We start from the raw sequence: 21,208 nt of genomic DNA, 5'->3' as shown, positions 1-21,208 counted from the left end.
AGCTTTGGGTGAAGCTGAAACTCCATGAAAAATGCTTTTGAAAGATATGGAACAAGTATCAGGATGCATGTCTTTCTCATACGACCTGTTTGGTTGGATAGAAATTGGAAGAGGAGAATGGATACACAGTTAGGCTTCTTCCCCTTTTTTAGAAATTAAAAAAAAAGCAGGTTTGAAGGTTCGATTTTGTAACTGGATTGAATCACCAATTCACAGTGTCACCTCAACAAAAAATGTACAGCTCATCAGTTTTGTGCCAGCTGGGCAGCTGTGCCGTTAGTCTTTTTAACGCCGTAACCAAAAAGGACTAACGTGCATCGTTTTTGCGAAAAGTGGGATCTTAGTGAACTTTTGAAAAAAAGTAGAACCAATTTGAACAGACCCTACGAAAAGAGGGACCAAAATACGTATTAAACCTAACTATATTTATAAAATCAAAATGGATAGTAAATATACTCTTATTAGAATAATACTTAAATGACAATATAGTTAAGAATAACATAATGTTACATCATCCTAAATAATAACTATAATACTAAATTGTTAATATTAGTTATAATATATAGATATGGTCTAAATAGAAATAGATTTAAATTGTTGCATAATAATAAAAATTTAATAAATCTTATTGAACGAATCTACATATATATATAATAAAACTATACAATATCTTTATGAAACTTAAAAAGGGGTTATGAAAGCTAATATCAAATTCTTAAAATGTGTTTCTTCCCAATTAACATATAATTGATGATGTGTTGGTGTTAAATGAAACGGTTGACGTAACATTGAGGAATATATAAGTATTTTTTTAATCTAATGAAGATTTTGAAAAAGGGGTTATGATTCTGTTGATTATTTTTTTGGAATATTTTATGATGGGAAGAATGAGATTCTATGAGAAATGTGGAATAATTTTCCCTTTTCTGAAAGTTTAAATGATCAAAGAGCTTTAAGTAAAGAAAACCCTTTGTTCCTGTCCTTGATTCATGAATAGGGAAGAAACATTATATATATATATATATATATATATATATATATATATATATATATATATATATATATATATATATATATATATATATATATATATAACGAATTGATTAAATTTTTAATTAATAACTGAATTGGAAATTTTACTTTTCAATATGTTTTTTTCGATGATAAATGATATGTTCAGAATCTATATTTTAGATAAATTTAAGTTTAACCTACGAAAATGTATTTCACTAAATGCTATTTAGAGCGTTAATTTATAAATTATTCCCTAAATTTTTACTTTTGTTTTTTAAATTTTAAAAGCTTCTTTTGAATGTTCTTATTTAATAAAGAAATTAGTTGGAAAGAGATTATATAGATGTGATCGAGTCTTACCACATATAAAGATTATCATTATTTTTAATTCAAAATTTGAAAAATAATAAATTTACGAGTTTTCTTTTATGATGTTTAATTGTGTTATTTTTATTCTATATAAAACTTTAACTTACATTTAAATTATTTCCAACATTTTTATATTTTTGAAATACTTATACTTTTATTTTTCTAAATTGATGGTATAATGACTAAGTATATTCATAAATATTAGGTCACGTGACAGCCACACAATAGTTTGTGTAATAGGAACGATGCACGAGATTTATGAAATATTCCTATATTACTAACATGCAACACATTAACCATGTGAGAAATAGTGATGGTAATAAAAAAATGACTTTTGTTAATTCTACACACTTATTATAAGTTGAAAGTATGAAAGTTTCATACTGAATAAAAATAAAAAATTAAGTGAGATATAAGAAGAAAAACAAAACTAATCATTAAATATAAAATGTCATTATCTTTTATATAAATAATTCTAAAAGTGATACAATTTTCAATCTAGTACAATATTTTCCACCAAAAACAACTACCTTTGGTTTTAGTTATTAAAAAACGACTTTTGTTAGTTTCACACATTTACTAATTTTGATTTCAACCTTTAATTATTTTTTTTATCGACAAATAGTAATATAAATTTATAATATACAAGTAAATATAAATTTCATAAGTCTGTAAAATTAAATTAAATTTAAAATTGATCTTTAATATAGTATTAAAATTGTTTAAATTTTTTATAGTAAAGTCTATAATTTATAAAATTTATTACATTAATTTTTTTTGGGTTGATGTATAAGATTTGTATGTACTAATTTAAGAGAGTGTTAGATATATTATCTTTATTTTATATTTATCTTTTATTTTTAGTTAATTTATTATTATTTCTTATTTGTATTTTAGATTTAGGCTATATTTATTCTATTATAATGCATTAGTTCTAATTAACAAATATTACTAGGATAGACTTTAACCGGATAAGGTGTTAGAAGTGAATTTTAAGCCCGATTCAATCCTACAAAACCAGCTTGTAAGGTGAGATTTACACCTACTTATAAACTATAAATTGACCTTATTTTTAGCCGACTCATGAAACTTTCAACAAAAGACTGAAATCATACACATGAGTTTTAAGTGATTATATTCTTAATCAAGTACATATGAAACCTAATACAAAACAAGACTAGGTAGTAGGTATTATGATTATCCTAGGATAGGAGTGAAAAGTAGAGAATAAAATTCACAAGCAGTTAAACATTGACAAATGTATTTGGACATTGTGTGTCTGATCAAACCCAAGTAATTAACCTTTGTCTCTTACCCACGTTTCGAATATATGCATGCACCGTACACCAATTCACGACTCAATGTTAACCTAATTACTATTATAAATAAGATTAGTCTTTAATTTGGCACGCTAATCTGGTCATGATTGGAGAAAATTAAAGGTTGAAAAATAAATAACTTTGTTGGTTTTCAGTTAATAGTCTCCTTTTAAGAAAGTTTATCTCTATCATGATATCATATTCTATTTTTTTTTTCTTTTTTACTGTTGTAGCTGTTGGGTTCACATCATGACTAATCATCTATTATTTCTTTCTATTATATAGTATTCTTTTCACATTTGAACTTACAATCATATGACAAATTAAATATTATCGTGTCTATTAGGTGTGCGTGTAGCATAATAAATTATTTTGTACACGTGTCGTGAGACATATTTTTACTATTCTTTTGCTATGTGCAATTATGCTTTTCGAGTAAATAATATATTGAGTTTTTTTTTTTCATATTTTTATTGGTAGATAATTCATTTGTTGAGGGTTCAAATATAAAACGAATACAATTTGTATGAAATTATAGTTTTCTTTTAACAAGTATTAAATGTTGTACTTTCAATGTGTCATTTTTTTTAATTAAGAGAAAATAATTGAGGACAAGTAGTTTATTATGGATAAACTCTTACTAATACCTAATGCAGACACACAAAAACGTGTTCTTAATAGAATGTTTAATTCAACATTAAATATAATATAATATGTATAGGTAAGAAGATTCATATCAATTAAAAATAATATTAATTTAGAATATATATAAATACAAATCTTAGTTTATAAATAATTTTGTAAGATTCTATTAGATTTAAAATCCATATATCTTAATATATTATCTGAATCATGGGTTAAAGTATGTGTTTATTAAACATATAATTTTATTTAAATTTCATCATTCATTAATATTTAATCTCATATAAAAATTGTATATAACTCGACATAAATAGTATCATGATTTATGAGAGAAAATATAACACCGCATATTCATATTTAACTATATGAGGTTATACGAAGAAAGATAAATACAACATTTAAACACATAACTGATTATTCAAATTCATTTTTTCAATTAAACAAAAAAGATTAATACAATACTATAGTTAGATTTCATTACATAAATGAATAATCGAATTGTGAATCTTTTTTTTGGTTGACAAAATGCGGAGTATAGTTATTCTAAAGTCCAAAGTGGCTAAGCCCAACTATAGGCCTAATTTTCGCGGACTTTACCAATTTGGGCTCTGAAGCCCAATCATACGGCTCAATGATCAGCGTAGCTAATTCGGCTGAAGCTGAAGCCGATCAGCTTCAGCGTTTATTTGGAACCAAAGACAAGAAACAACAACGTTGGCTCAAGATAAGGATTTAAAGCCTCGCCATTCATTTCCCTCCTTCCACTTCCACCCTCTATCTATCATCATCCATACCCATTTCGTGTTTCACCACAAAGACTTCGTTTTTCACTCTCTTTTTTTTTGTCCCAAATTTTCTGTGATTTTTTTTGGCCTTTTGAAGCTTCCGAGGTACATATTCTGCTTCACACTATGATGGGTCGTTCGTGTTTTCACCGTGCCACTTCTTATCGTTGCTTGAATTTTGCAGTACTATGTTAAAATTTCTTAATTGAGCTTCGAACATGCTTATAACTGTTGCAAAGTGTACTCAGAACATTCCTTTTCCACTCTCTACTTTGAAATTGAACAAGAATATATTCCTTCGCAGGTTACTTCACTAAGCTAATTGTGGAAAAGGATTGGTGGGGTTTCATGACCTTGCCGATTATATGCTTGTGTAGTGTGGTATTTCATGAAATGAACTTAAGAAAACTTGTTTCATTGGTTTAATTTGGAGGCCTGATTTACATTTGTGGGGTGTGGTTTTCAAGTTGCCTTTACTTGTAGTGGTTTTAACAAGTAATGGTATGTGGTAACATGCAATGTTGCTTGCTACACTGATATAGAAATGCCAATTTTCACTGGCTGGTAGTTTGTGTTTTTGTTATTCTGTCATTAAAATCGATGACACTAAGGAGATAACTGAACATGCTAGAGTTGTAATGGAAAAGCCAGATATTGAAATTCAGCAACTCAGTTTTTTGGATTTTGAACAAGGTCAAATAGTTGAAAGTGGAGCTTTGTAAACTTCTAAACCTCATGTATGAATAAAGCAAATAGATGAAAGTAACCCAATCATATTGTAGGGGTGTCGGACATGCAATTTTAAGAAAAAAGTAGGTTCTCTTTGATTGAAGAAAACAATTTTAATTTCTGTTTTCTGTTATTCTTTTCACTAATACTACAAAAATGCTACTTTTTTTTCCCACTGAGTTTCATGTTAGCAAACTGTATGGAAAAGGGTGAGATTTTGTTGTTGTTGTTTCATTGATTGTACATATTTTTTGGAAATAGGAAATAAACTTAAAACAGGACATTTTTTTTATAATTATTAATGAAAATGGGAAATGAACTCAAAATATTTTCTCAAACCAAACAGACTCTTATATCATTAAAAACTGCATTTGTGAGGTTAATTACCCCTCTACCCTAAATGGAAATCCCGAAATACCAGATCTCCAAGCATTTGTCATGTGGACTTGATTCATTGATTGTCTTTGTTGCAGTAAAATTCAAGTGGGTAGTTATCATGGAGTCTTTTTAACTGCATTGTAGTCAAGAATTTATTCATGATTTGTAAAAGATGTGATTATGCTTGATGTTTTTATGAACATTGGTACTGATATATGTAGCAGGTTATGTAATGTAATTTGTGTATTTATAAAATTATGCTGATTAACGCATTTTTTTCCCAACAGTGCCATAAATTTATATCGTTATATAGGGGCCACATAGGTAAAAACTTGTTACCTCAGTTCTTACTGATGTTCATATCCTTCATATGTTTTCTCAATGTGACAGATGAACTGATTCTGAATATATATAACTCAAGTTTTAAAATTCAAGCCAACATGAATCCTGTAATACCATGCTCTATTGGTAATGTTTCAATTATTCCTGGATTCACCTATTCAACAAGGAAGAATAACACTATAACAAGACTCAACTTGTCACGGGGCACTGTAAAACCTGGATCATCATCTTGGAGATTTCTTTTACCTTCATTTGTTGCCAGCAGAACGTTTCCTCAAAACAAAAGCATCGGCTCTTTTCATAAGAAGTCCAGAACCTCCATATCTGCCACAGAAACAGATGTAGCAGTGGAGGAACCAGGTCCACCTGTTGCAGATGAAGATTCTGGTGAAATTTCTTCAAATGAAATTGGAATAAGTGAAGATTCATCTTCTAAGTCTGATGCCAACCCTGATACAGCTAAAGCCAAGCGTTCAAGACCTGCAAGGAAAAGTGAGATGCCTCCGGTAAAGAATGAGGATTTGATTCCTGGGGCAAGTTTTACTGGGAAAGTAAAATCTATCCAGCCATTTGGTGCCTTTGTTGATTTTGGTGCCTTCACAGATGGCCTTGTTCATATTTCAATGTTGAGTGATAACTATGTTAAAGACATTGCAAGTGTTGTTTCTGTAGGCCAAGAAGTTAAGGTGAAACTGGTTGAAGTGAATAATGAAACTCGGCGCATTTCTCTCTCTATGCGTGAAAATGCTGACACTGGTAATCAACGAAAAGATGCACCTGCCAAGACCGAGAAAGCTGGATCCGGGAAGAGGAGCAATTCAAAACCCAGTTCAAGGAAAGATAATGTGATGAAAAGCACAAAACTTGTCATAGGGCAGCTACTGGTTGGTTCAGTGAAGAATCTGGCTCGGAGTGGTGCTTTTATATCTCTTCCTGAAGGGGAGGAAGGATTTCTACCAATATCCGAGGAACCTGATGATGGATTTGATAATGTTATGGGAAACACTAGGTTGGAGGTTGGTCAAGAAGTTAATGTACGTGTTTTGCGTATCAATAGAGGACAAGTAACATTGACTATGAAGACGGAGGAAGATGCTACAGATTCGAGTACAACATTTAACCAAGGAGTTGTCCATACTGCAACAAACCCTTTTGTGTTGGCTTTTCGTAAGAACAAGGATATTTCTTCTTTTTTGGATGAGAGGGAGAAACCTCAGAGTGAAGTTCAAAAGCCATTACCTGGAACAACTTTGGAAGAAATTAAGGAAACTGTCAAGCAAGGGGAAACTGTTCCTGACGTACAGGGTGAACCAGTAAGCAGCAAGTTGACAGACGATGTTCCCCCTGTAGTCAAACAAAATGCTGAAGGTGATATTTCTGCTATCGAAACCAGTTCAACGATTGGCTCCGCAACAGCTATTGTGGATGATGAAAGCAACCAAGTTAGCAATGTTTCTAGCCCAACAACAGGTGTAGATACTCCCTTGGAGAAGGAAGAAGAGGCAGTTTCTGGAAGTTTGATTCCTGAAGAGGATACACCTACTGTAAATCCAACAATTGAGGAAGCTATTCAGACAGAGGTCACAACAAACGATTTGAAAACTGACTCACCTGTTGAAACAGCTACCGAGAACGTAATAGAAAGTGGAGTTGACGTAATTGTCACAGAAGATGAGAAACAATCACAAGTTCCTGATGCAGTGGAAGAATTTGCAGCTGCAGTACTAACTGATACTGATGTAGTAGAAAGTGGAGTTGATGAAATTGTCACAGAAGATGAGAAACAATCACAAACTCTTAATGCAGTGGAAGAATTTGCAGCTGCAGTACTAACTGATACTGATGCAGTTGGACCTAGCCCTGATGAAAATGGTACTATTACTGAATCAGATATTGCATCGAGTGCCCCAGCCCTGCAAGAAACTTCAGGTTCTGTTTAATCCATCTCCCACTTTCTCTGCTATATAAATTATCTATCGATTTGTCTTTCTAGTTTATTCTTACATACAGAAATACAGATTGCAAGTCTAAAAGCAAACATATTTTGTGCAATTAGATGCATGTACCAGAGCTTTCCTATTAATTTATCAAATAATGTTTCCTTTGCATTACCAGCAACTGATGACGTTGGAGCAGTTCCTGAGATCAATGATGGTGACACTAGTTTGAGTGGCGAGTTGTCTCCTGAGGGAAGCTTGAGTAAAGGTTTATGCTTCAATTTTTTTATAATTCCTATATGCCTGGTTTGTTTTGGCTAACGAATGAGAATCGTATTGAGTTTCCCAAAATTGATGTTCACATATTGCATGGTATTGCATCCATTTCATTTCCACTGAGATCCCAATCAACTAGTTTTATGTAACTGAAACAATAGGCCAGATTATAATTTCCTTATCTTGCAAACAGATTTCTTTTCCTTGTTCAGTCTAGTGTTATGAAAGGAGTGCTCTTGAACTGTTAATCTGTGTCAACAGATGAAACAGAAGAAAATGATCAAGTTCCTTCTCCAGAAAGTTCTGCCACTGAAGTAGTAAAAACTTCCACTGATAACCCTGAAGAAGAATTGACCAAGCAGACTCCTGTCATAGAGAATGAAAATTTGTTTACCTCAGAAGTTGCAGAGAAAGAGATTGCGGTTGTATCTGAGAAAAATATCAGTTTATCTAATTCTGATGGACAAGCTGTCGCTACTTCAGGGGAAGGCTCAAGTAAAGGTTTAAATTTCATCTGATTTTCATCCTATTTCATTTCATGTTTTTTACGTCAAACTGAAGTATGTTAGCAAGGCATCAATTTATACATGTATTTTAGTTTTTATTTAAACATCTGGGGTGCATAGTTTCTGTATGTATGTAGTTTAACTGCACACTACATAATCTCTATGGTTCTCATTTTCAATCCTTTTATAGTATTTATATATAATAAGTTTGCTACATTGGCACTAGGTCCAACTGTGAGTTGGACTAACCAATGCAGGGCTGCATTTCCAGGTGGATCAATGGCATTGCCTTTGGGGAATCAAATTATGACAGTTGTTACAAACAACACTTACGTTCATCATTATTTCTTTGATTTCCAACTTTTGACTTCTTCTTTGCATTCTAGCATAGGATTTCTAATATTAGTCTTTCCCCCTTTTTTTGGTATTGCAGCAACTATATCTCCAGCACTCGTGAAGCAACTTCGGGAAGAAACAGGAGCTGGAATGATGGACTGCAAAAAAGCTCTGTCAGAGACTGGTGGAGATATTATTAAAGCACAAGAGTACCTAAGGAAAAAAGGCTTATCGAGTGCAGAAAAGAAAGCAAGCAGGGTAACTGCTAAAGGAAGGATAGGTTCTTACATCCATGACAACAGGATAGGTGTTTTGGTAGAAGTAAACTGTGAGACAGATTTTGTCTCCCGAGGTGAAATTTTTAAAGATCTTGTTGATGATATAGCCATGCAAGTGGCTGCATGCCCTCAAGTAGAGTATCTTGTTACTGAAGACGTTCCTGAGGAAATCGTTAAGAAAGAAAAAGAGATAGAAATGCAGAAAGAAGATCTTTTGTCAAAACCAGAGCAAATAAGATCAAAGATTGTCGAAGGGAGGATAAATAAAAGACTAGAGGAGTTGGCATTGCTTGAGCAGCCCTACATTAAGAATGATAAGGTAGCAGTAAAGGACTTGGTCAAGCAAACTATTGCTACTATTGGAGAAAATATTAAAGTTAAGAGGTTTGTGCGATTCAACCTTGGGGAGGGTTTAGAGAAGAAAAGTCAGGATTTTGCTGCTGAAGTAGCTGCACAAACTGCAGCAAAACCAGCACCTACACCAGCACCTACACCAGCAGACGAGCAACCTGCTGTTGCAGAAGCCAAGGAGACAGAGCCAACGTAAGCATTTCTATGAATTCTTTTTTATTAGAGTGATTAAGTTGTGAAACATAGGTGATTAGTTACTGGAATGTTCTTTATTAAAATTCCGAGACAGATGCTATAATTGGCATAATCATGCCATATGAGACATTATGTTGGTGATGGCATTAAATTTTGAAATTACTCAGTTATATCCTCAACGGTGGAAGCAATGGGTAGTAAAGTAGTGCAAGACTACATATTGTATCTATATGTTTGATCTTACATTTTCTAGCACATATTTACCCCAACCTACTCGCAACATGGTGTGTATACACAGATATAATCTTTGGATAGCATTTATTCATTTCACTCTCTTTGTATATATAATAATTCAAACTATCTCATTTCAAAAATTAGTAATGCGGCATAAGATTGCATACTGTATCGATATATGTTTGATCTTACATTTTCCAGCACATGCTTACCCCAACCTCCCCACACTCACTTGCTTATACACAAATATTATCTTTGGTTTATTTTGAAACAGGTGAAAGTAATCTAGGTTTCGAAGTTACTTCCTTTGCTAATCTTAAATTGTTCAACATTCTGCTGCAGGAAACCAACAGTAGCAGTCTCAGCCTCATTGGTTAAGCAATTGAGGGAAGAAACTGGAGCAGGGATGATGGACTGCAAGAAAGCTCTAGCTGAAACTGGAGGGGATCTTGAAAAGGCCCAAGAATACCTGAGAAAAAAGGGTCTTTCCTCTGCCGACAAGAAATCGAGCCGGCTAGCAGCAGAAGGCAGAATTGGTTCATACATTCACGATTCACGCATTGGCGTTCTAATTGAGGTGAACTGCGAAACTGATTTTGTAGGTAGAGGTGAGAAATTCAAGGAATTGGTTGATGATCTTGCAATGCAAGTGGTGGCCAGCCCACAGGTGCAGTTTGTATCCATTGAAGATGTTCCGGAGACTATTGTGAACAAAGAAAAGGAACTTGAAAGACAGAGAGAGGACCTTCTTTCAAAACCAGAGAACATCAGAGAAAAAATTGTTGAGGGAAGGGTCTCTAAGAGGCTCGGGGAGCTTGCACTTTTAGAGCAGCCTTTTATCAAGGATGACAGTGTTTTAGTGAAAGACTTGGTGAAGCAAACTGTGGCTGCACTAGGAGAAAACATCAAAGTGCGGCGATTTGTTCGGTTTACCCTTGGAGAAACCACTGAAAAAGAAACAGCAGTAGCAGCATAACTTTAGCAGAAGTTCCATCAAGCATGAATAGTACTGGGGAATCCACATGCATGTTATAGAAGCATATGGAAGATTATGGGACAGGAAGGGACCAATGTTGGAAACAGCAACTTATTCTTCATCTTAATAACCAAATGTGCAATCGGCAGGGACTTATTTTCTAAATCTGTATCTACATTGAGGATACACGAGGACTAAATTTTGTGTTAATTCTCTACAGTTTGTATGCTGAAAAATATTAGTGGATGCATTTTTGAGTTACAAGTTTTGTAAGTTTTGAATTACTGAATTCATCAATTCTTGACTCGTTACTTCCCATAAACAATCGATTTGAAACTACATGGTATAAGTTGAACTAATCGATGCAAAACCAACTTTGCTTTTACCATCTCTTCAACGACAGGCTTTTGTTGCTCTGAGAAGTCAAATAGTTCTCATGCCATGTCCAAAGTGGAGTTCAATTTGTGTCATGTTCTTCTATTTATTGCAAATTCATCTCGTAAATAATAAGATTAACAATTAGTAGATAATTGAATTTCTTACATGCTTAATTTTCAACCATAGAATAAAACTCAGATCATTTCCTCACCCTTCTTTTTCAATAAATAAATTTATATATTTTCACCATTACTCTTGAAATGCAGATACTTTTTTTCTCACTAAACTAAATTAAACAGTGTTTCATTATGGATTACTCCATTTTATATCGATTGACTTAAGTTTTCTTTTTTTCAGATTAAAAGTAAATACTCCAAAACAATAGTACTTACGAGAAAAGTTCAACGCTAAATTGATAATCCATATGAAATAGAAGGAGCACTGTAACTTCTCGATCATTGAATTTATAGATACACAACTAAAGAAGTGCCATCGACCAATTTTACGTGCAAGTGCTTGTCACATAGAGAAGGTTTCTTTCTATAGGTACCCAAAATTTTCCTTTTTCTTGCAATCTTATCATACATTCCAATACACACTATCCTTGTCTGCGTGAAGTACTTCTTTGATGACTTGCTGGAATAAACCGCCAGAGGTCCACAGCAATATCTACTTCCTTCTTCTTATGAAATTTGTACATTTTTGGTACATCAAACCGAAGCTGCCAAAGCAAGAGAAAAAAAAAGTTCAACCGTAAGAGTCTGGTAAATTGTACATTGGTTACTATACAAATAACTGGCATAAGAAAACTGGAGTTATTGTTCCTTACGATGAAATCAATAGGAAGGGGATTATAAATTTTTCATGCAAGAAAAAACATGAGTTTATGCTGGAACAAATTACCTTTAATTGCAAGACTAAAAAACATCAGATATGAAGAAAATTTCACTCACCTCACATATAACTTCAGCACTGCTAGCATTGAAATCCCTTAATGCTGTTCGTTTCACATGCTGCAATCAGATAAAACTGAATTACCGTACTGTCATATATGAGAAGAAAATCATATAATACTGTTCAAATGCTACGCAGAATTATAGATTGCGAACGCATGCTCATGCATTAAACACAGAAGAAAAGCAATCAGTGATAAAGACATTGGTGGTGATTGTATTTTGTAGGGGAATAACACTTCTAATACTGCAGAAATGGTTCTACAATGCTTTGATAGGAATTATATTTAAATAAGTATATGTACTTAACGATAAATCAACATATGAAAATGCTAAAATTTCATATTAAACCCGCAACCTGAACCCTCTAACCGTTTTAGTCTAAAACCATATAATTGGTTCATGCTGTGCCTCAACTCAAAATGCAAGCTAGATTCAAAAACTATAACTAGAACTTAGAATAAGCTTGATAGAATGATACCACACTAGTGAATCAAGTGCAAAGGTTTAAGTAGTAGAATAGGATGGTCTGTAACTTATGGCTTCATATACCTTGTGGGAACAAAATAAACTAATGTATGGCACAGGAGATAATAAGTTAATAATTAGAATTTAAGTTGACGACGACTTACATCTCTTGTTGAAGTCTTATGCAAGGAATAAACAGCTTGAGAAGCAACCTGACAAAGCAATATATGGTACATAGGTAATATTAGAATTTTCATCAGTCCTGCGTTTATTACCAAGCTTTGATGTTTTTGCTTACCTTCAAAGCAACAGAGAGAAAATCCAAATCTGCACCTTTTTTACGAGTACCAAATGGAGGATTCATTATAACTGTATCAACAATTGAACCTAGAGAATACCAAGATAACCATGAGTTTGTAGGAGGAAAAAATTCAGCAACATGTAAAATATGCATGTTACATTAGGAACTAAGGATTCAATCCAGAAACACAGTTTAATCAATTAAACTCTGAATTATAGTTTCTAGAGCCATAATTATAAGCATCTTGGAGAGAAAAAAGAAATTGTTGCGGAAAGGTGGGGAGATCAGTAAATTGCACCAAGCACCAAGCACCAAGCTTTCATTCAGACTGGTGTTGCTCCAAAAGCCCAATAATAATTACAAACTTCAAAGATAAAAGTTACGTTGCATGTACCCATTAACAATATTTCCTCAAGAAGCAAAATTGTACAATGTTATTGTATTCTAAGAGAGAGATGACGTGGAAAGCTACCTCTCCATCCCAAATCCAAGACATTAGACCGAATAAAATCGATGTCAAGCTGCAGTTTTAATAGAATAACAAAGGAATGTTGTGCATCAGTCATCAGTAGTCAACTTTAACATAATCATTGAATTTGATAAAAACAATTTATTCTTTGCATCTAAAGAATACTATTCATATCCTCTTATTCCAGTTTTATGTAAATATTCAAAACAAACAGAAAATTACTATTCCTTTTCTCAAATAACAGACTCCGCAATTGAAAATCGAAACCTATTAATCTATGCACTCATTTACAATAAAAATCGGCAGAAAGATATTACCTCAAGTTCCTCTGCATTAACAGAAGCTATTTCAAGAGATTCTGGATCAATGTCAATGCTGAGAACATGTCTGATCAATGCTAAGAAAAGTCAAGAGAATATTAGATACAGTAATACAAAAGCATCTCATTTGATTTAAAAATCACGAAATTCAAAATTTTATAATAGCCATACTGTGTTTCTAATCTCCACTCTGATTCAGGTTAGGTAACAAAAAGTAAGGGAATGAGAAACATAAAGTAGGCAGGGAAAGATGCAACTCACTCTGCACTCAAAAGGGCAGCTGCAACACCTAACGTACCACAGCCGCATCCAAAGTCAGCCACTACTTTGTTGCTCACATCCCCAAAAGAATTCTCTGCCTGATTCTCATGAACAGAAAAGGAACACAACTTTAACAAAGTGGAAATTACTATAACTATTTCACAAGCCAAAAACTATTCCCTACATATCTTGCAAATCCACACACACACACTTGCACACAATTGAATTGATTTCTTAAAATACCCTCCCCATGTTTCCCTGATCCATACCACAGAACTGCAAGCAAATGCCCCAAAGACGGTCTTAAAACCCAAAAGCCAATCAAAATTGTCACCAACAAGAATCATAACAAAATGTTCCCAATCACATCATCACACAAGCAATTGTGACCAACACAGGTTGCACTGCATATACTAAGCTGGCCAAATTCGACAAACAGACAAACTCTAAAGAAAAACTCATTAACGACCAAAGCAAGATGAACATGATATAAGGCAAAAGAATCCAACTTTAGCACATTTGATGAGTAAAGATAGAAGGGAGAGTGAAATAAAAAAGGATTGTGAATAAAGGGAATGAGAGAACACAGTGAAAAGCATTCGGGAAGCAATATGGGGTCCCGTTGGATACTGTTCAAGCTCCACCTGCATGCCACAAGCCACAACCCCAAACAAGGAAGAAGTGAGTGACCAATGTTAATGTGATAATCATAATTCAGAAAAGGAATAGAGATGGAGGAAAGTTTGAGAGAAAGGAGAAAGATTTACCTTGGGTTGAGGAAACTGCTGGAGACCACCAAGAAGGCCTTCCAACTGCTTCAGCTTCATCTTTTCCGATTCAAACTTTCACTGCCATTTTTTCTTCTGCCTAAATTTTTTATCATTCCTTCTTTCCCTTCATTCTCTGCTTCCACAGTTTCACTGTCTCTGTTAAGGCCCGGCCCAATCATACTGCAAAAAACAAATTGGGCTTACTATTTTCTTCTTTTTCTTTTCTCTGTTAAATATTAACACAAGTAATTACCTTTTTCATTACTCAATTATTATTATTTTATAAATTTAATATTTAAGGTTTTTATATTTTACTTTTAAATTTTCACAAATTTTACTTATTTGTTAAAGGTGTAGCATGTATTGATCCATCATGAAAAGTTGAAAAAAATGTCATTATATATATATATATATATATATATATATATATATATATATATATATATATATTTCACAATAACGTCATTTTATATATTTTTTTAAATAATACATTTTTAAAGTCTTGTTCTTATCATACAACCACACACTTATTTAAATAATCAATAAAATGTGGAAAATTGAAATGTGCAATTGTACAGTTATTGTTTTGGGCATAAATATTACAGTGACAAAATGGTTTTAAATTAAACTTTACAATTATAATCCATATCACTAATAATTTCAATAACAAATATTCTCAGTATTCAAATAAAATAAATTAAGGGTCCCTATATATATATATATATATATATATATATATATATATATTTTTTTTTTTTTTTTTTCATTCCTGGTAATTATAATTGTGATCCACACTCATTCATATAAAGGAATTGAATCAGTGGAAGGAGGAAGAATCAAACAGGTTGATGAATGGAAAATATATATTACAGTAAAAAGTTATGCACTAATTAGATGCTACAATGATTAAATTAATAAGCGGAAGAAGAATAACGCTACCAAGTGCAGAAGATTATACTGTACCGTGTACATCTATATATAGAATTTTGGCATGTGAACATCGTCACCAGGCAAACCAGAGAAAACCTAACCTAGCTTATTCACCCATTATTACTTCTTTTAGTAACTGCATATACATATGCCCTACATCCTCCTATATTTGCACACCTTATTTCTCTATATCAATTCGAGCTTCAACCCTTGAACTACATACAAATCCATTCCAATCCTGGGGTGGAGTTGTGGTGGTGTTGCTGTGCGGCGTATCTATTTTTTATATAATAAGAAGATGGGAAACAGTCTTGGTGTTGTTGTCGATAATTATATTGGAAGTGTTCCATTTCCTTGCCATCTACAGCTGGGACCATCCACTTCCATCTACTTGTCGACAAATGTGCAGTGGCCAGAGGATGAGATAATCGTGGCTGGCAATGAGTCATGGAATGTGACATACACAGTAGATGAGAAAAGGTGTTATGTACAATTAGTAACGTATGAATATGATGATTCTGAAGTGGGCAATTTGGAGTGGGTACAATATAGCCTCTCGGACTCCTTATCTGGGACAACTAATGTGACGATTGATATAGTAATCACTGATTCCAATTATATTAGGATACATCCTCCCAGGTGGAGTACTAAGACAGACTCCATCTTATGGACAAAGAGAAACACTAGTTTTGATGCATGCGGGGGAGTTATGAATACAACAGTTGAATTGTATGGGAGTGGAGGCAGATGGGGTCTTCTTGCTGTGGTGTCAAAGAGAAACAAAAAGGAGCAAGAGGTTGAGGTGGTGACCGTGGCGCACTACATTGTTAAAAGTAGCGGAACAAGCTTTTACAGATCTACTGGAACAGATATTGGCCTTTCCGTGGTGGCAAAGTTTCGAGCATCAAATGGAAAAATTCAGATAACAGGGGAGGGCCTTGAGCAGCATCCTGTCTCTTCATTACTTTACATGTTTGATGAAGTCAACAGAACTGGGATTTGGAAGCCTACCATGTGTCCTCATTGCGATCATAAACGGAAGGGTAAAATGTTTTGGCAGTCTGACAGTGAAGACAGTGACAGTGTTTCCATGCGACTACCCCCTGCCACCGGGAGAAATGCAAGAGGGGTCTCAAATGGTGGAAGGTTCAAGGGAAATGGTAATGGTAATATCTATGAAAACAATGTCATGGTTTTCAAAAGAAGATGATAACAGTTATTCAACTCAATACAAGACAAGACAAGACAATCTTGGGAGAAGATTTGTGTTTTCGTTTTGTTAGTTGACAAGAATTTGTCTATGGTTGGATATTATGCAGAATCCAATTGTAAACTACTAGTGCTTGAATTATGTTCTCTTCTTCCTCAATAATAAGTTTTGGTGTTAGTGTCTATTTTTCTTATGTGATTATCTTTATCACACAAGTGAATCCATTTGTTTTCTTTTGTATTTTTTAACAAGCATTTAATTATTGATTTTTTTATTAATTATTTTTCCAAGAAATATATATTTATAAAAGAGTCACTACCATGAGAATGAGAAAAATTCCTTCTTTCACTTTTTTTACAACTTGAGAATAGTTTTTGTTTTATTATTATCTTCTCATTTTTACAACTAAATATTTGATATATTTTTCAGAAAGTAATATTCTGAGTCATTAGGAAATTGGTCGTAAACCTCCATTTTAATTTTTTAATCTGTTAAGGGAAATCAAACAATCATATTAATAGCTAAAAGAAACCACTAAGTTAGAGAATCGAAAAAAAATTAAAAAAGAGCAACATGTGTAGAATTCTATTCTTAGAAAATACAAGTAGTCCTAATTTGACGATTTTGTCATCGTTGTCGTCTACTTTGTTAACCGAGTTAGAAACATTCATCAAGTGTTAGTACTGTTTTACAACGAGAGGATGATTTTTCTTATCTGCTAATTATCATTTGCTCGTGTCTGTTTTTTCAGCATGACTGAAACTAATTATCGGATACTTTCTGAGAGAAAAAAAAAAACCCTAACCATTAGGAAATTGGTCGTAAACCTCTATCTCAAGCGTTTAACCTGTCAAAGAAATCAAACAAGTATATTAAATAGATAAAAGAATCAAACAGGTTAAAGAATCGAACAAATTAAAAAGAGAGCTAAATAATGAGTGAAGAAGATACGCTGGTAGTGCGATTGAAATACAGGTTATGGAATTAGATGCTGTGAAATTGCATTAGTCTGCTGAAGAACCACGCTTCCTTTACAGATAACGTGGAAATATTCTATACTCTACACACTAAGTGTTGATAAATATCCCCATGATCATCCAAAGCAAGCATAGCAGAGAAAACCTAGGCAAGTACCCACATCCATTAATGGGTTGCTGAATTCCCGAGTCTATACAGTTCCCTTTTTCATATTTGCGTACCATCATCTCTCCATTCAAATCTTAGTTTGGTGGCTTTAGATGGGAAACAGTATTCGCAGAGTTGGTCTTCTCAGTACTGTTGGCGCTGGAGAGGATGAACCTTTCCATTATCAGCTCGGAAGAAAAGTCTTCGTTGACTTGACAGAAAGAAAGTTTGAGCAAAACCGTAGTGGAAAGTTGATTACGAAGTGGATCATGTCATACACCGTAGATGTTTCAACTTGTAGCTTCACTCTATCGATAAGCGAGGAGGATGGAGGTGCCAAGGGTTTACTGTTACAACTCCTCAATGTAATACCGGATGGAATTGGACAATTTTCAAATTACGAGTTTGATTTGGATGTACAAACAGTCACCGAATCAGATGCTCTGGCAAATCCCAACTTTAATTTCCGTAGCTATAGTGGAACGACTACAACATCTATTGAGTATGGCAAGCAGATTCATGGAGGCAGCGTTACGAACACATATGTTTGTTTGTTTGGGAGTGTAGACATAGGGTGTCTTGTTGTTCTGGAAAATAAGAGAAAGATTGAGGAAGAAGGACCTTATGCAGTGACTGTGGCACACTATATTGTTACCAGTGCTGGTATTAATCATTATTCTGGAACTAGATTAGATGTTGGTCTTTCTGTAGTAGTAAAGATTGGAGCTTCCAATGGGAATTTGGATATAACGGTGGAGGGACCTGACCAACACCCTCCTCTTGGATTACGTTACCTGTTTGGTGAAGCCCTTAGAACCAGGATGTGGAAGCCTAGCATGTGTCCTCATTGTTATCATAAATTGAGGGGTAAAATGTTTTGGCAGTCTGACAGCGAAGAAAGTGACAGTGTTTCCATGCCACTGCCACGTGCTACTCCGAGAAATGCAAGAGGGGTCTCCAATGGTGGAAGGTTCAAGGGAAATGGTAATGGTAATATCTATGAAAACAATGTTATGGTTTTCAAAAGAAGATGACAACAGTTATTCAACTCAATACAAGAAAAGACAATCTTGGGAGAAGATTTGTGTTTTCTTTTTGTTAGCAGACAATAATTTGTCTCCGGTTGGATATTATGTAAATCCAAATGTAACCTACTTCTGCTTGCTCTTTTTATTTTCTTTCTGAATAATATATTTGTATCTTTATCACACAAGTGGCTATGACTATATATAATTATTTTGGGTGTCCAATATTATAATAAAGTTATGTTTTGCTCTTAATAAAATTCTTAAATAACATAAAATATATAATTATGCTTATTAAAAATAAGTTAACGCCTTATGACTTATTTATGATGCATGTTTGTCTGTTAACTTTACCCTTTGGAATATGTGACTTGATCATTTAGGAAAAAAATTATTATACTTTTTAATTATTCACAATTAATTAAAAAGTTAAATATAATTTTAATTTTTTAACTTATGAATTTGAAATTTGTTTAAATAAGAAATTTTGATGTATTTTGGTTTTCAAACTTTAAAAACAATTAAATATAATTCTCTTAGCTCAAATATGTTAAATTATTTTAATGTGTTAAACATTTGTTTTAACTTACATTAAAATGAGATTGTGTTAAACGAGGTAAACAATTTAAAAATTATCATTTAATTAAATTTGATTCCAAAATTTAAGAATTGCAGCCTTTGAAAGTTTTGCTATTAAAATATTCATATATATATATATATATATATATATATATTTAAATCAATTTATTTACACACACTTTTACGAGAAGTAAATAAATAAATAAGTTTTTCATAATGAAAAACAATATAATTTATAATGTTTTGAAAACCTTTTTCTGTTAACTTATTCCAAATCATTTTTTACTATTTTTAATTTAAGTAAAAACATTGTTTTACTTGTTTTTCCTTTTTCCTTTCTAACAAATGTTTATAAGTACAGAGTGGGATTTGATTTATGTTTAGAAGAAATTCAAACTAGTTAAATCTCAATGAGATTGTTTCATTCTTTAGGTACATTTTGGGAAGCCAGCAAGAAAGACATTCATATTAAACTGAAGTTGGATATTAATCAAAATCAGATTAGTTTATAAATTTAGGATGTTAAATAATTTCTTAACAGCAAGGGTTGGTTTTCTCTTAAATTTTAATATAGGTAGGATTTAATTTATAAATGTTCTATAATGAAATTGGTGTACTTCACTGACGAATAAAGCAGATTAATCTTTCTTTATCTTTCCCTGTCAAGACATATTTTCTATATGATAACTCAAAATGATAGAAAATATAAATCAAAATTACGGATTATAGGGTATCAAAATGACAATTCAGCATTATTTTATTTGTTGTTTTAGAATTATAGTTTTTGTTTTCTGCAAAAATATTGAAGCCATCGAGAAAATGGTTTAGAAACTGTCATGTGTTCTTAAAAAAAAAACACCCTATGTGATCCACACTCGACATATAAAAATAGAATTAGCGGAAGAATGAAGAATCAAATAGGTTGAAAATTGGAGAATACATAACAGCAAAAGGGTAATGCAGTAGAGAGAAATTGGTATTGGAAAAAATATGATGGAGAATTAGTTGAAATTAGTATCCAAGTGCAAAAGATTATACTACTGTATTGTTTGCATCTATATAGAATTTTGGCATGTGAACATCGTCACCATCAGGCAAACCATAGAAAACCTAACATATATTTTGGTGTTAGTGTCTATTTTCCTAATGTGATTATCTTTTTTAACCTGTTTAGAGAAATCAAACAAGCATGTTAATAGCTAAAACAAACTATCGGGTTAAGAGAATCGAACAAATTCAAAAACAGCAACAATTCTAACCATATAGAAAATACATGAAGTTCTAATTTGGCAATTTTTTGTCATTGTTGATCTTTACTTGTTAACTGAAATTAGAAACATTCATCAAGTGTTGCTACTGTTTTACAAGGAGAGAATGATTCTTATTATCTTCTCATCATCGTTTTTATATATGTTTTTTTTTTCATGCCTGCAACTAAATATCTGATTTTTTTTAGAAGGAAAAAAAAAAATTCTAAGTCATTAGGAAATTGGTCGTAAAACTCCATTTTCAATTTTTTAACCTGTTAAGAGAAATCAAACGAGCATATCAATAGCTAAAAGGAAAGAATCGAACAAATTAAAAAAGGGCAACACAATGAGTGAAGAAGATACGTGGTAATGCGATAGAAACACAGTTACGGAATTAGATGCTGTGAAATTGAATTAGTGTGCGGAAGAATAACGCTTCCTTTGCAGATAATGTGTAAATATTCTGTACTCTCTACAAACTAAGTGTTGATAAATATCCCCA

General features: G+C 32.8%; 4 protein-coding genes across 4 annotated transcripts; 3 read left to right on the top strand and 1 right to left on the bottom strand.

Annotated features, from left to right (window-relative positions):
• The first annotated feature begins 4,077 nt into the window (after nt 1-4,077).
• Nucleotides 4,078-10,964, top strand: LOC124829240 (polyprotein of EF-Ts, chloroplastic). The gene is made up of 6 exons (XM_088111891.1): nt 4,078-4,234; nt 5,627-7,507; nt 7,694-7,783; nt 8,053-8,292; nt 8,731-9,454; nt 10,034-10,964. Exons 2-6 carry the CDS (start codon nt 5,677-5,679, stop codon nt 10,665-10,667), a joined length of 3,519 nt encoding a protein of 1,172 aa, XP_087968017.1. The 5' UTR covers nt 4,078-4,234; nt 5,627-5,676; the 3' UTR covers nt 10,668-10,964.
• A 469-nt stretch (nt 10,965-11,433) lies between these two features.
• Nucleotides 11,434-14,739, bottom strand: LOC124829241 (uncharacterized). The gene is made up of 9 exons (XM_047302709.2): nt 14,585-14,739; nt 14,405-14,461; nt 13,818-13,915; nt 13,554-13,623; nt 13,240-13,288; nt 12,765-12,853; nt 12,631-12,678; nt 11,999-12,058; nt 11,434-11,766 (listed from the first exon to the last, which is right to left on the bottom strand). Exons 1-9 carry the CDS (start codon nt 14,642-14,644, stop codon nt 11,644-11,646), a joined length of 654 nt encoding a protein of 217 aa, XP_047158665.1. The 5' UTR covers nt 14,645-14,739; the 3' UTR covers nt 11,434-11,643.
• A 685-nt stretch (nt 14,740-15,424) lies between these two features.
• On the top strand, nt 15,425-16,911 carry LOC148199922 (uncharacterized). The gene has a single exon (XM_088114456.1). It carries the CDS (start codon nt 15,816-15,818, stop codon nt 16,725-16,727), a length of 912 nt encoding a protein of 303 aa, XP_087970582.1. The 5' UTR covers nt 15,425-15,815; the 3' UTR covers nt 16,728-16,911.
• A 911-nt stretch (nt 16,912-17,822) lies between these two features.
• LOC124829239 (uncharacterized) lies at nt 17,823-19,102 on the top strand. Its single transcript, XM_047302704.2, has one exon. The coding sequence runs from the start codon at nt 17,966-17,968 to the stop codon at nt 18,884-18,886; it is 921 nt and encodes a 306-aa protein (XP_047158660.1). The 5' UTR covers nt 17,823-17,965; the 3' UTR covers nt 18,887-19,102.
• The last annotated feature ends 2,106 nt before the right edge of the window (nt 19,103-21,208 follow it).

Source organism: Vigna umbellata, chromosome 4, assembly GCF_029865625.1.
Source record: "Vigna umbellata cultivar VRB3 chromosome 4, Vumbellata_1.0, whole genome shotgun sequence".
Taxonomy (NCBI): Eukaryota; Viridiplantae; Streptophyta; class Magnoliopsida; order Fabales; family Fabaceae; genus Vigna; species Vigna umbellata.
Note: the sequence above shows the minus strand (reverse complement) of the source record. Positions and strands in the feature narration are given on the sequence as shown.

Coding starts and splice junctions, on each gene's coding strand:
- LOC124829241 (XM_047302709.2), bottom strand. CDS start 14,644: ATGAAGCTGAAGCAGTTGGAAGGCCTTCTTGGTGGTCTCCAGCAGTTT. Junction 14,462..14,584: donor AGCAGTTTCCTCAACCCAAG/GTAAATCTTTCT, acceptor TGTGGCATGCAG/GTGGAGCTTGAACAGTATCC. Junction 13,624..13,817: donor GCTGCCCTTTTGAGTGCAGA/GTGAGTTGCATC, acceptor AGCATTGATCAG/ACATGTTCTCAGCATTGACA.
- LOC148199922 (XM_088114456.1), top strand. CDS start 15,816: ATGGGAAACAGTCTTGGTGTTGTTGTCGATAATTATATTGGAAGTGTT.
- LOC124829239 (XM_047302704.2), top strand. CDS start 17,966: ATGGGAAACAGTATTCGCAGAGTTGGTCTTCTCAGTACTGTTGGCGCT.
- LOC124829240 (XM_088111891.1), top strand. CDS start 5,677: ATGAATCCTGTAATACCATGCTCTATTGGTAATGTTTCAATTATTCCT. Junction 7,784..8,052: donor TGAGGGAAGCTTGAGTAAAG/GTTTATGCTTCA, acceptor CTGTGTCAACAG/ATGAAACAGAAGAAAATGAT. Junction 8,293..8,730: donor AGGGGAAGGCTCAAGTAAAG/GTTTAAATTTCA, acceptor TTGGTATTGCAG/CAACTATATCTCCAGCACTC.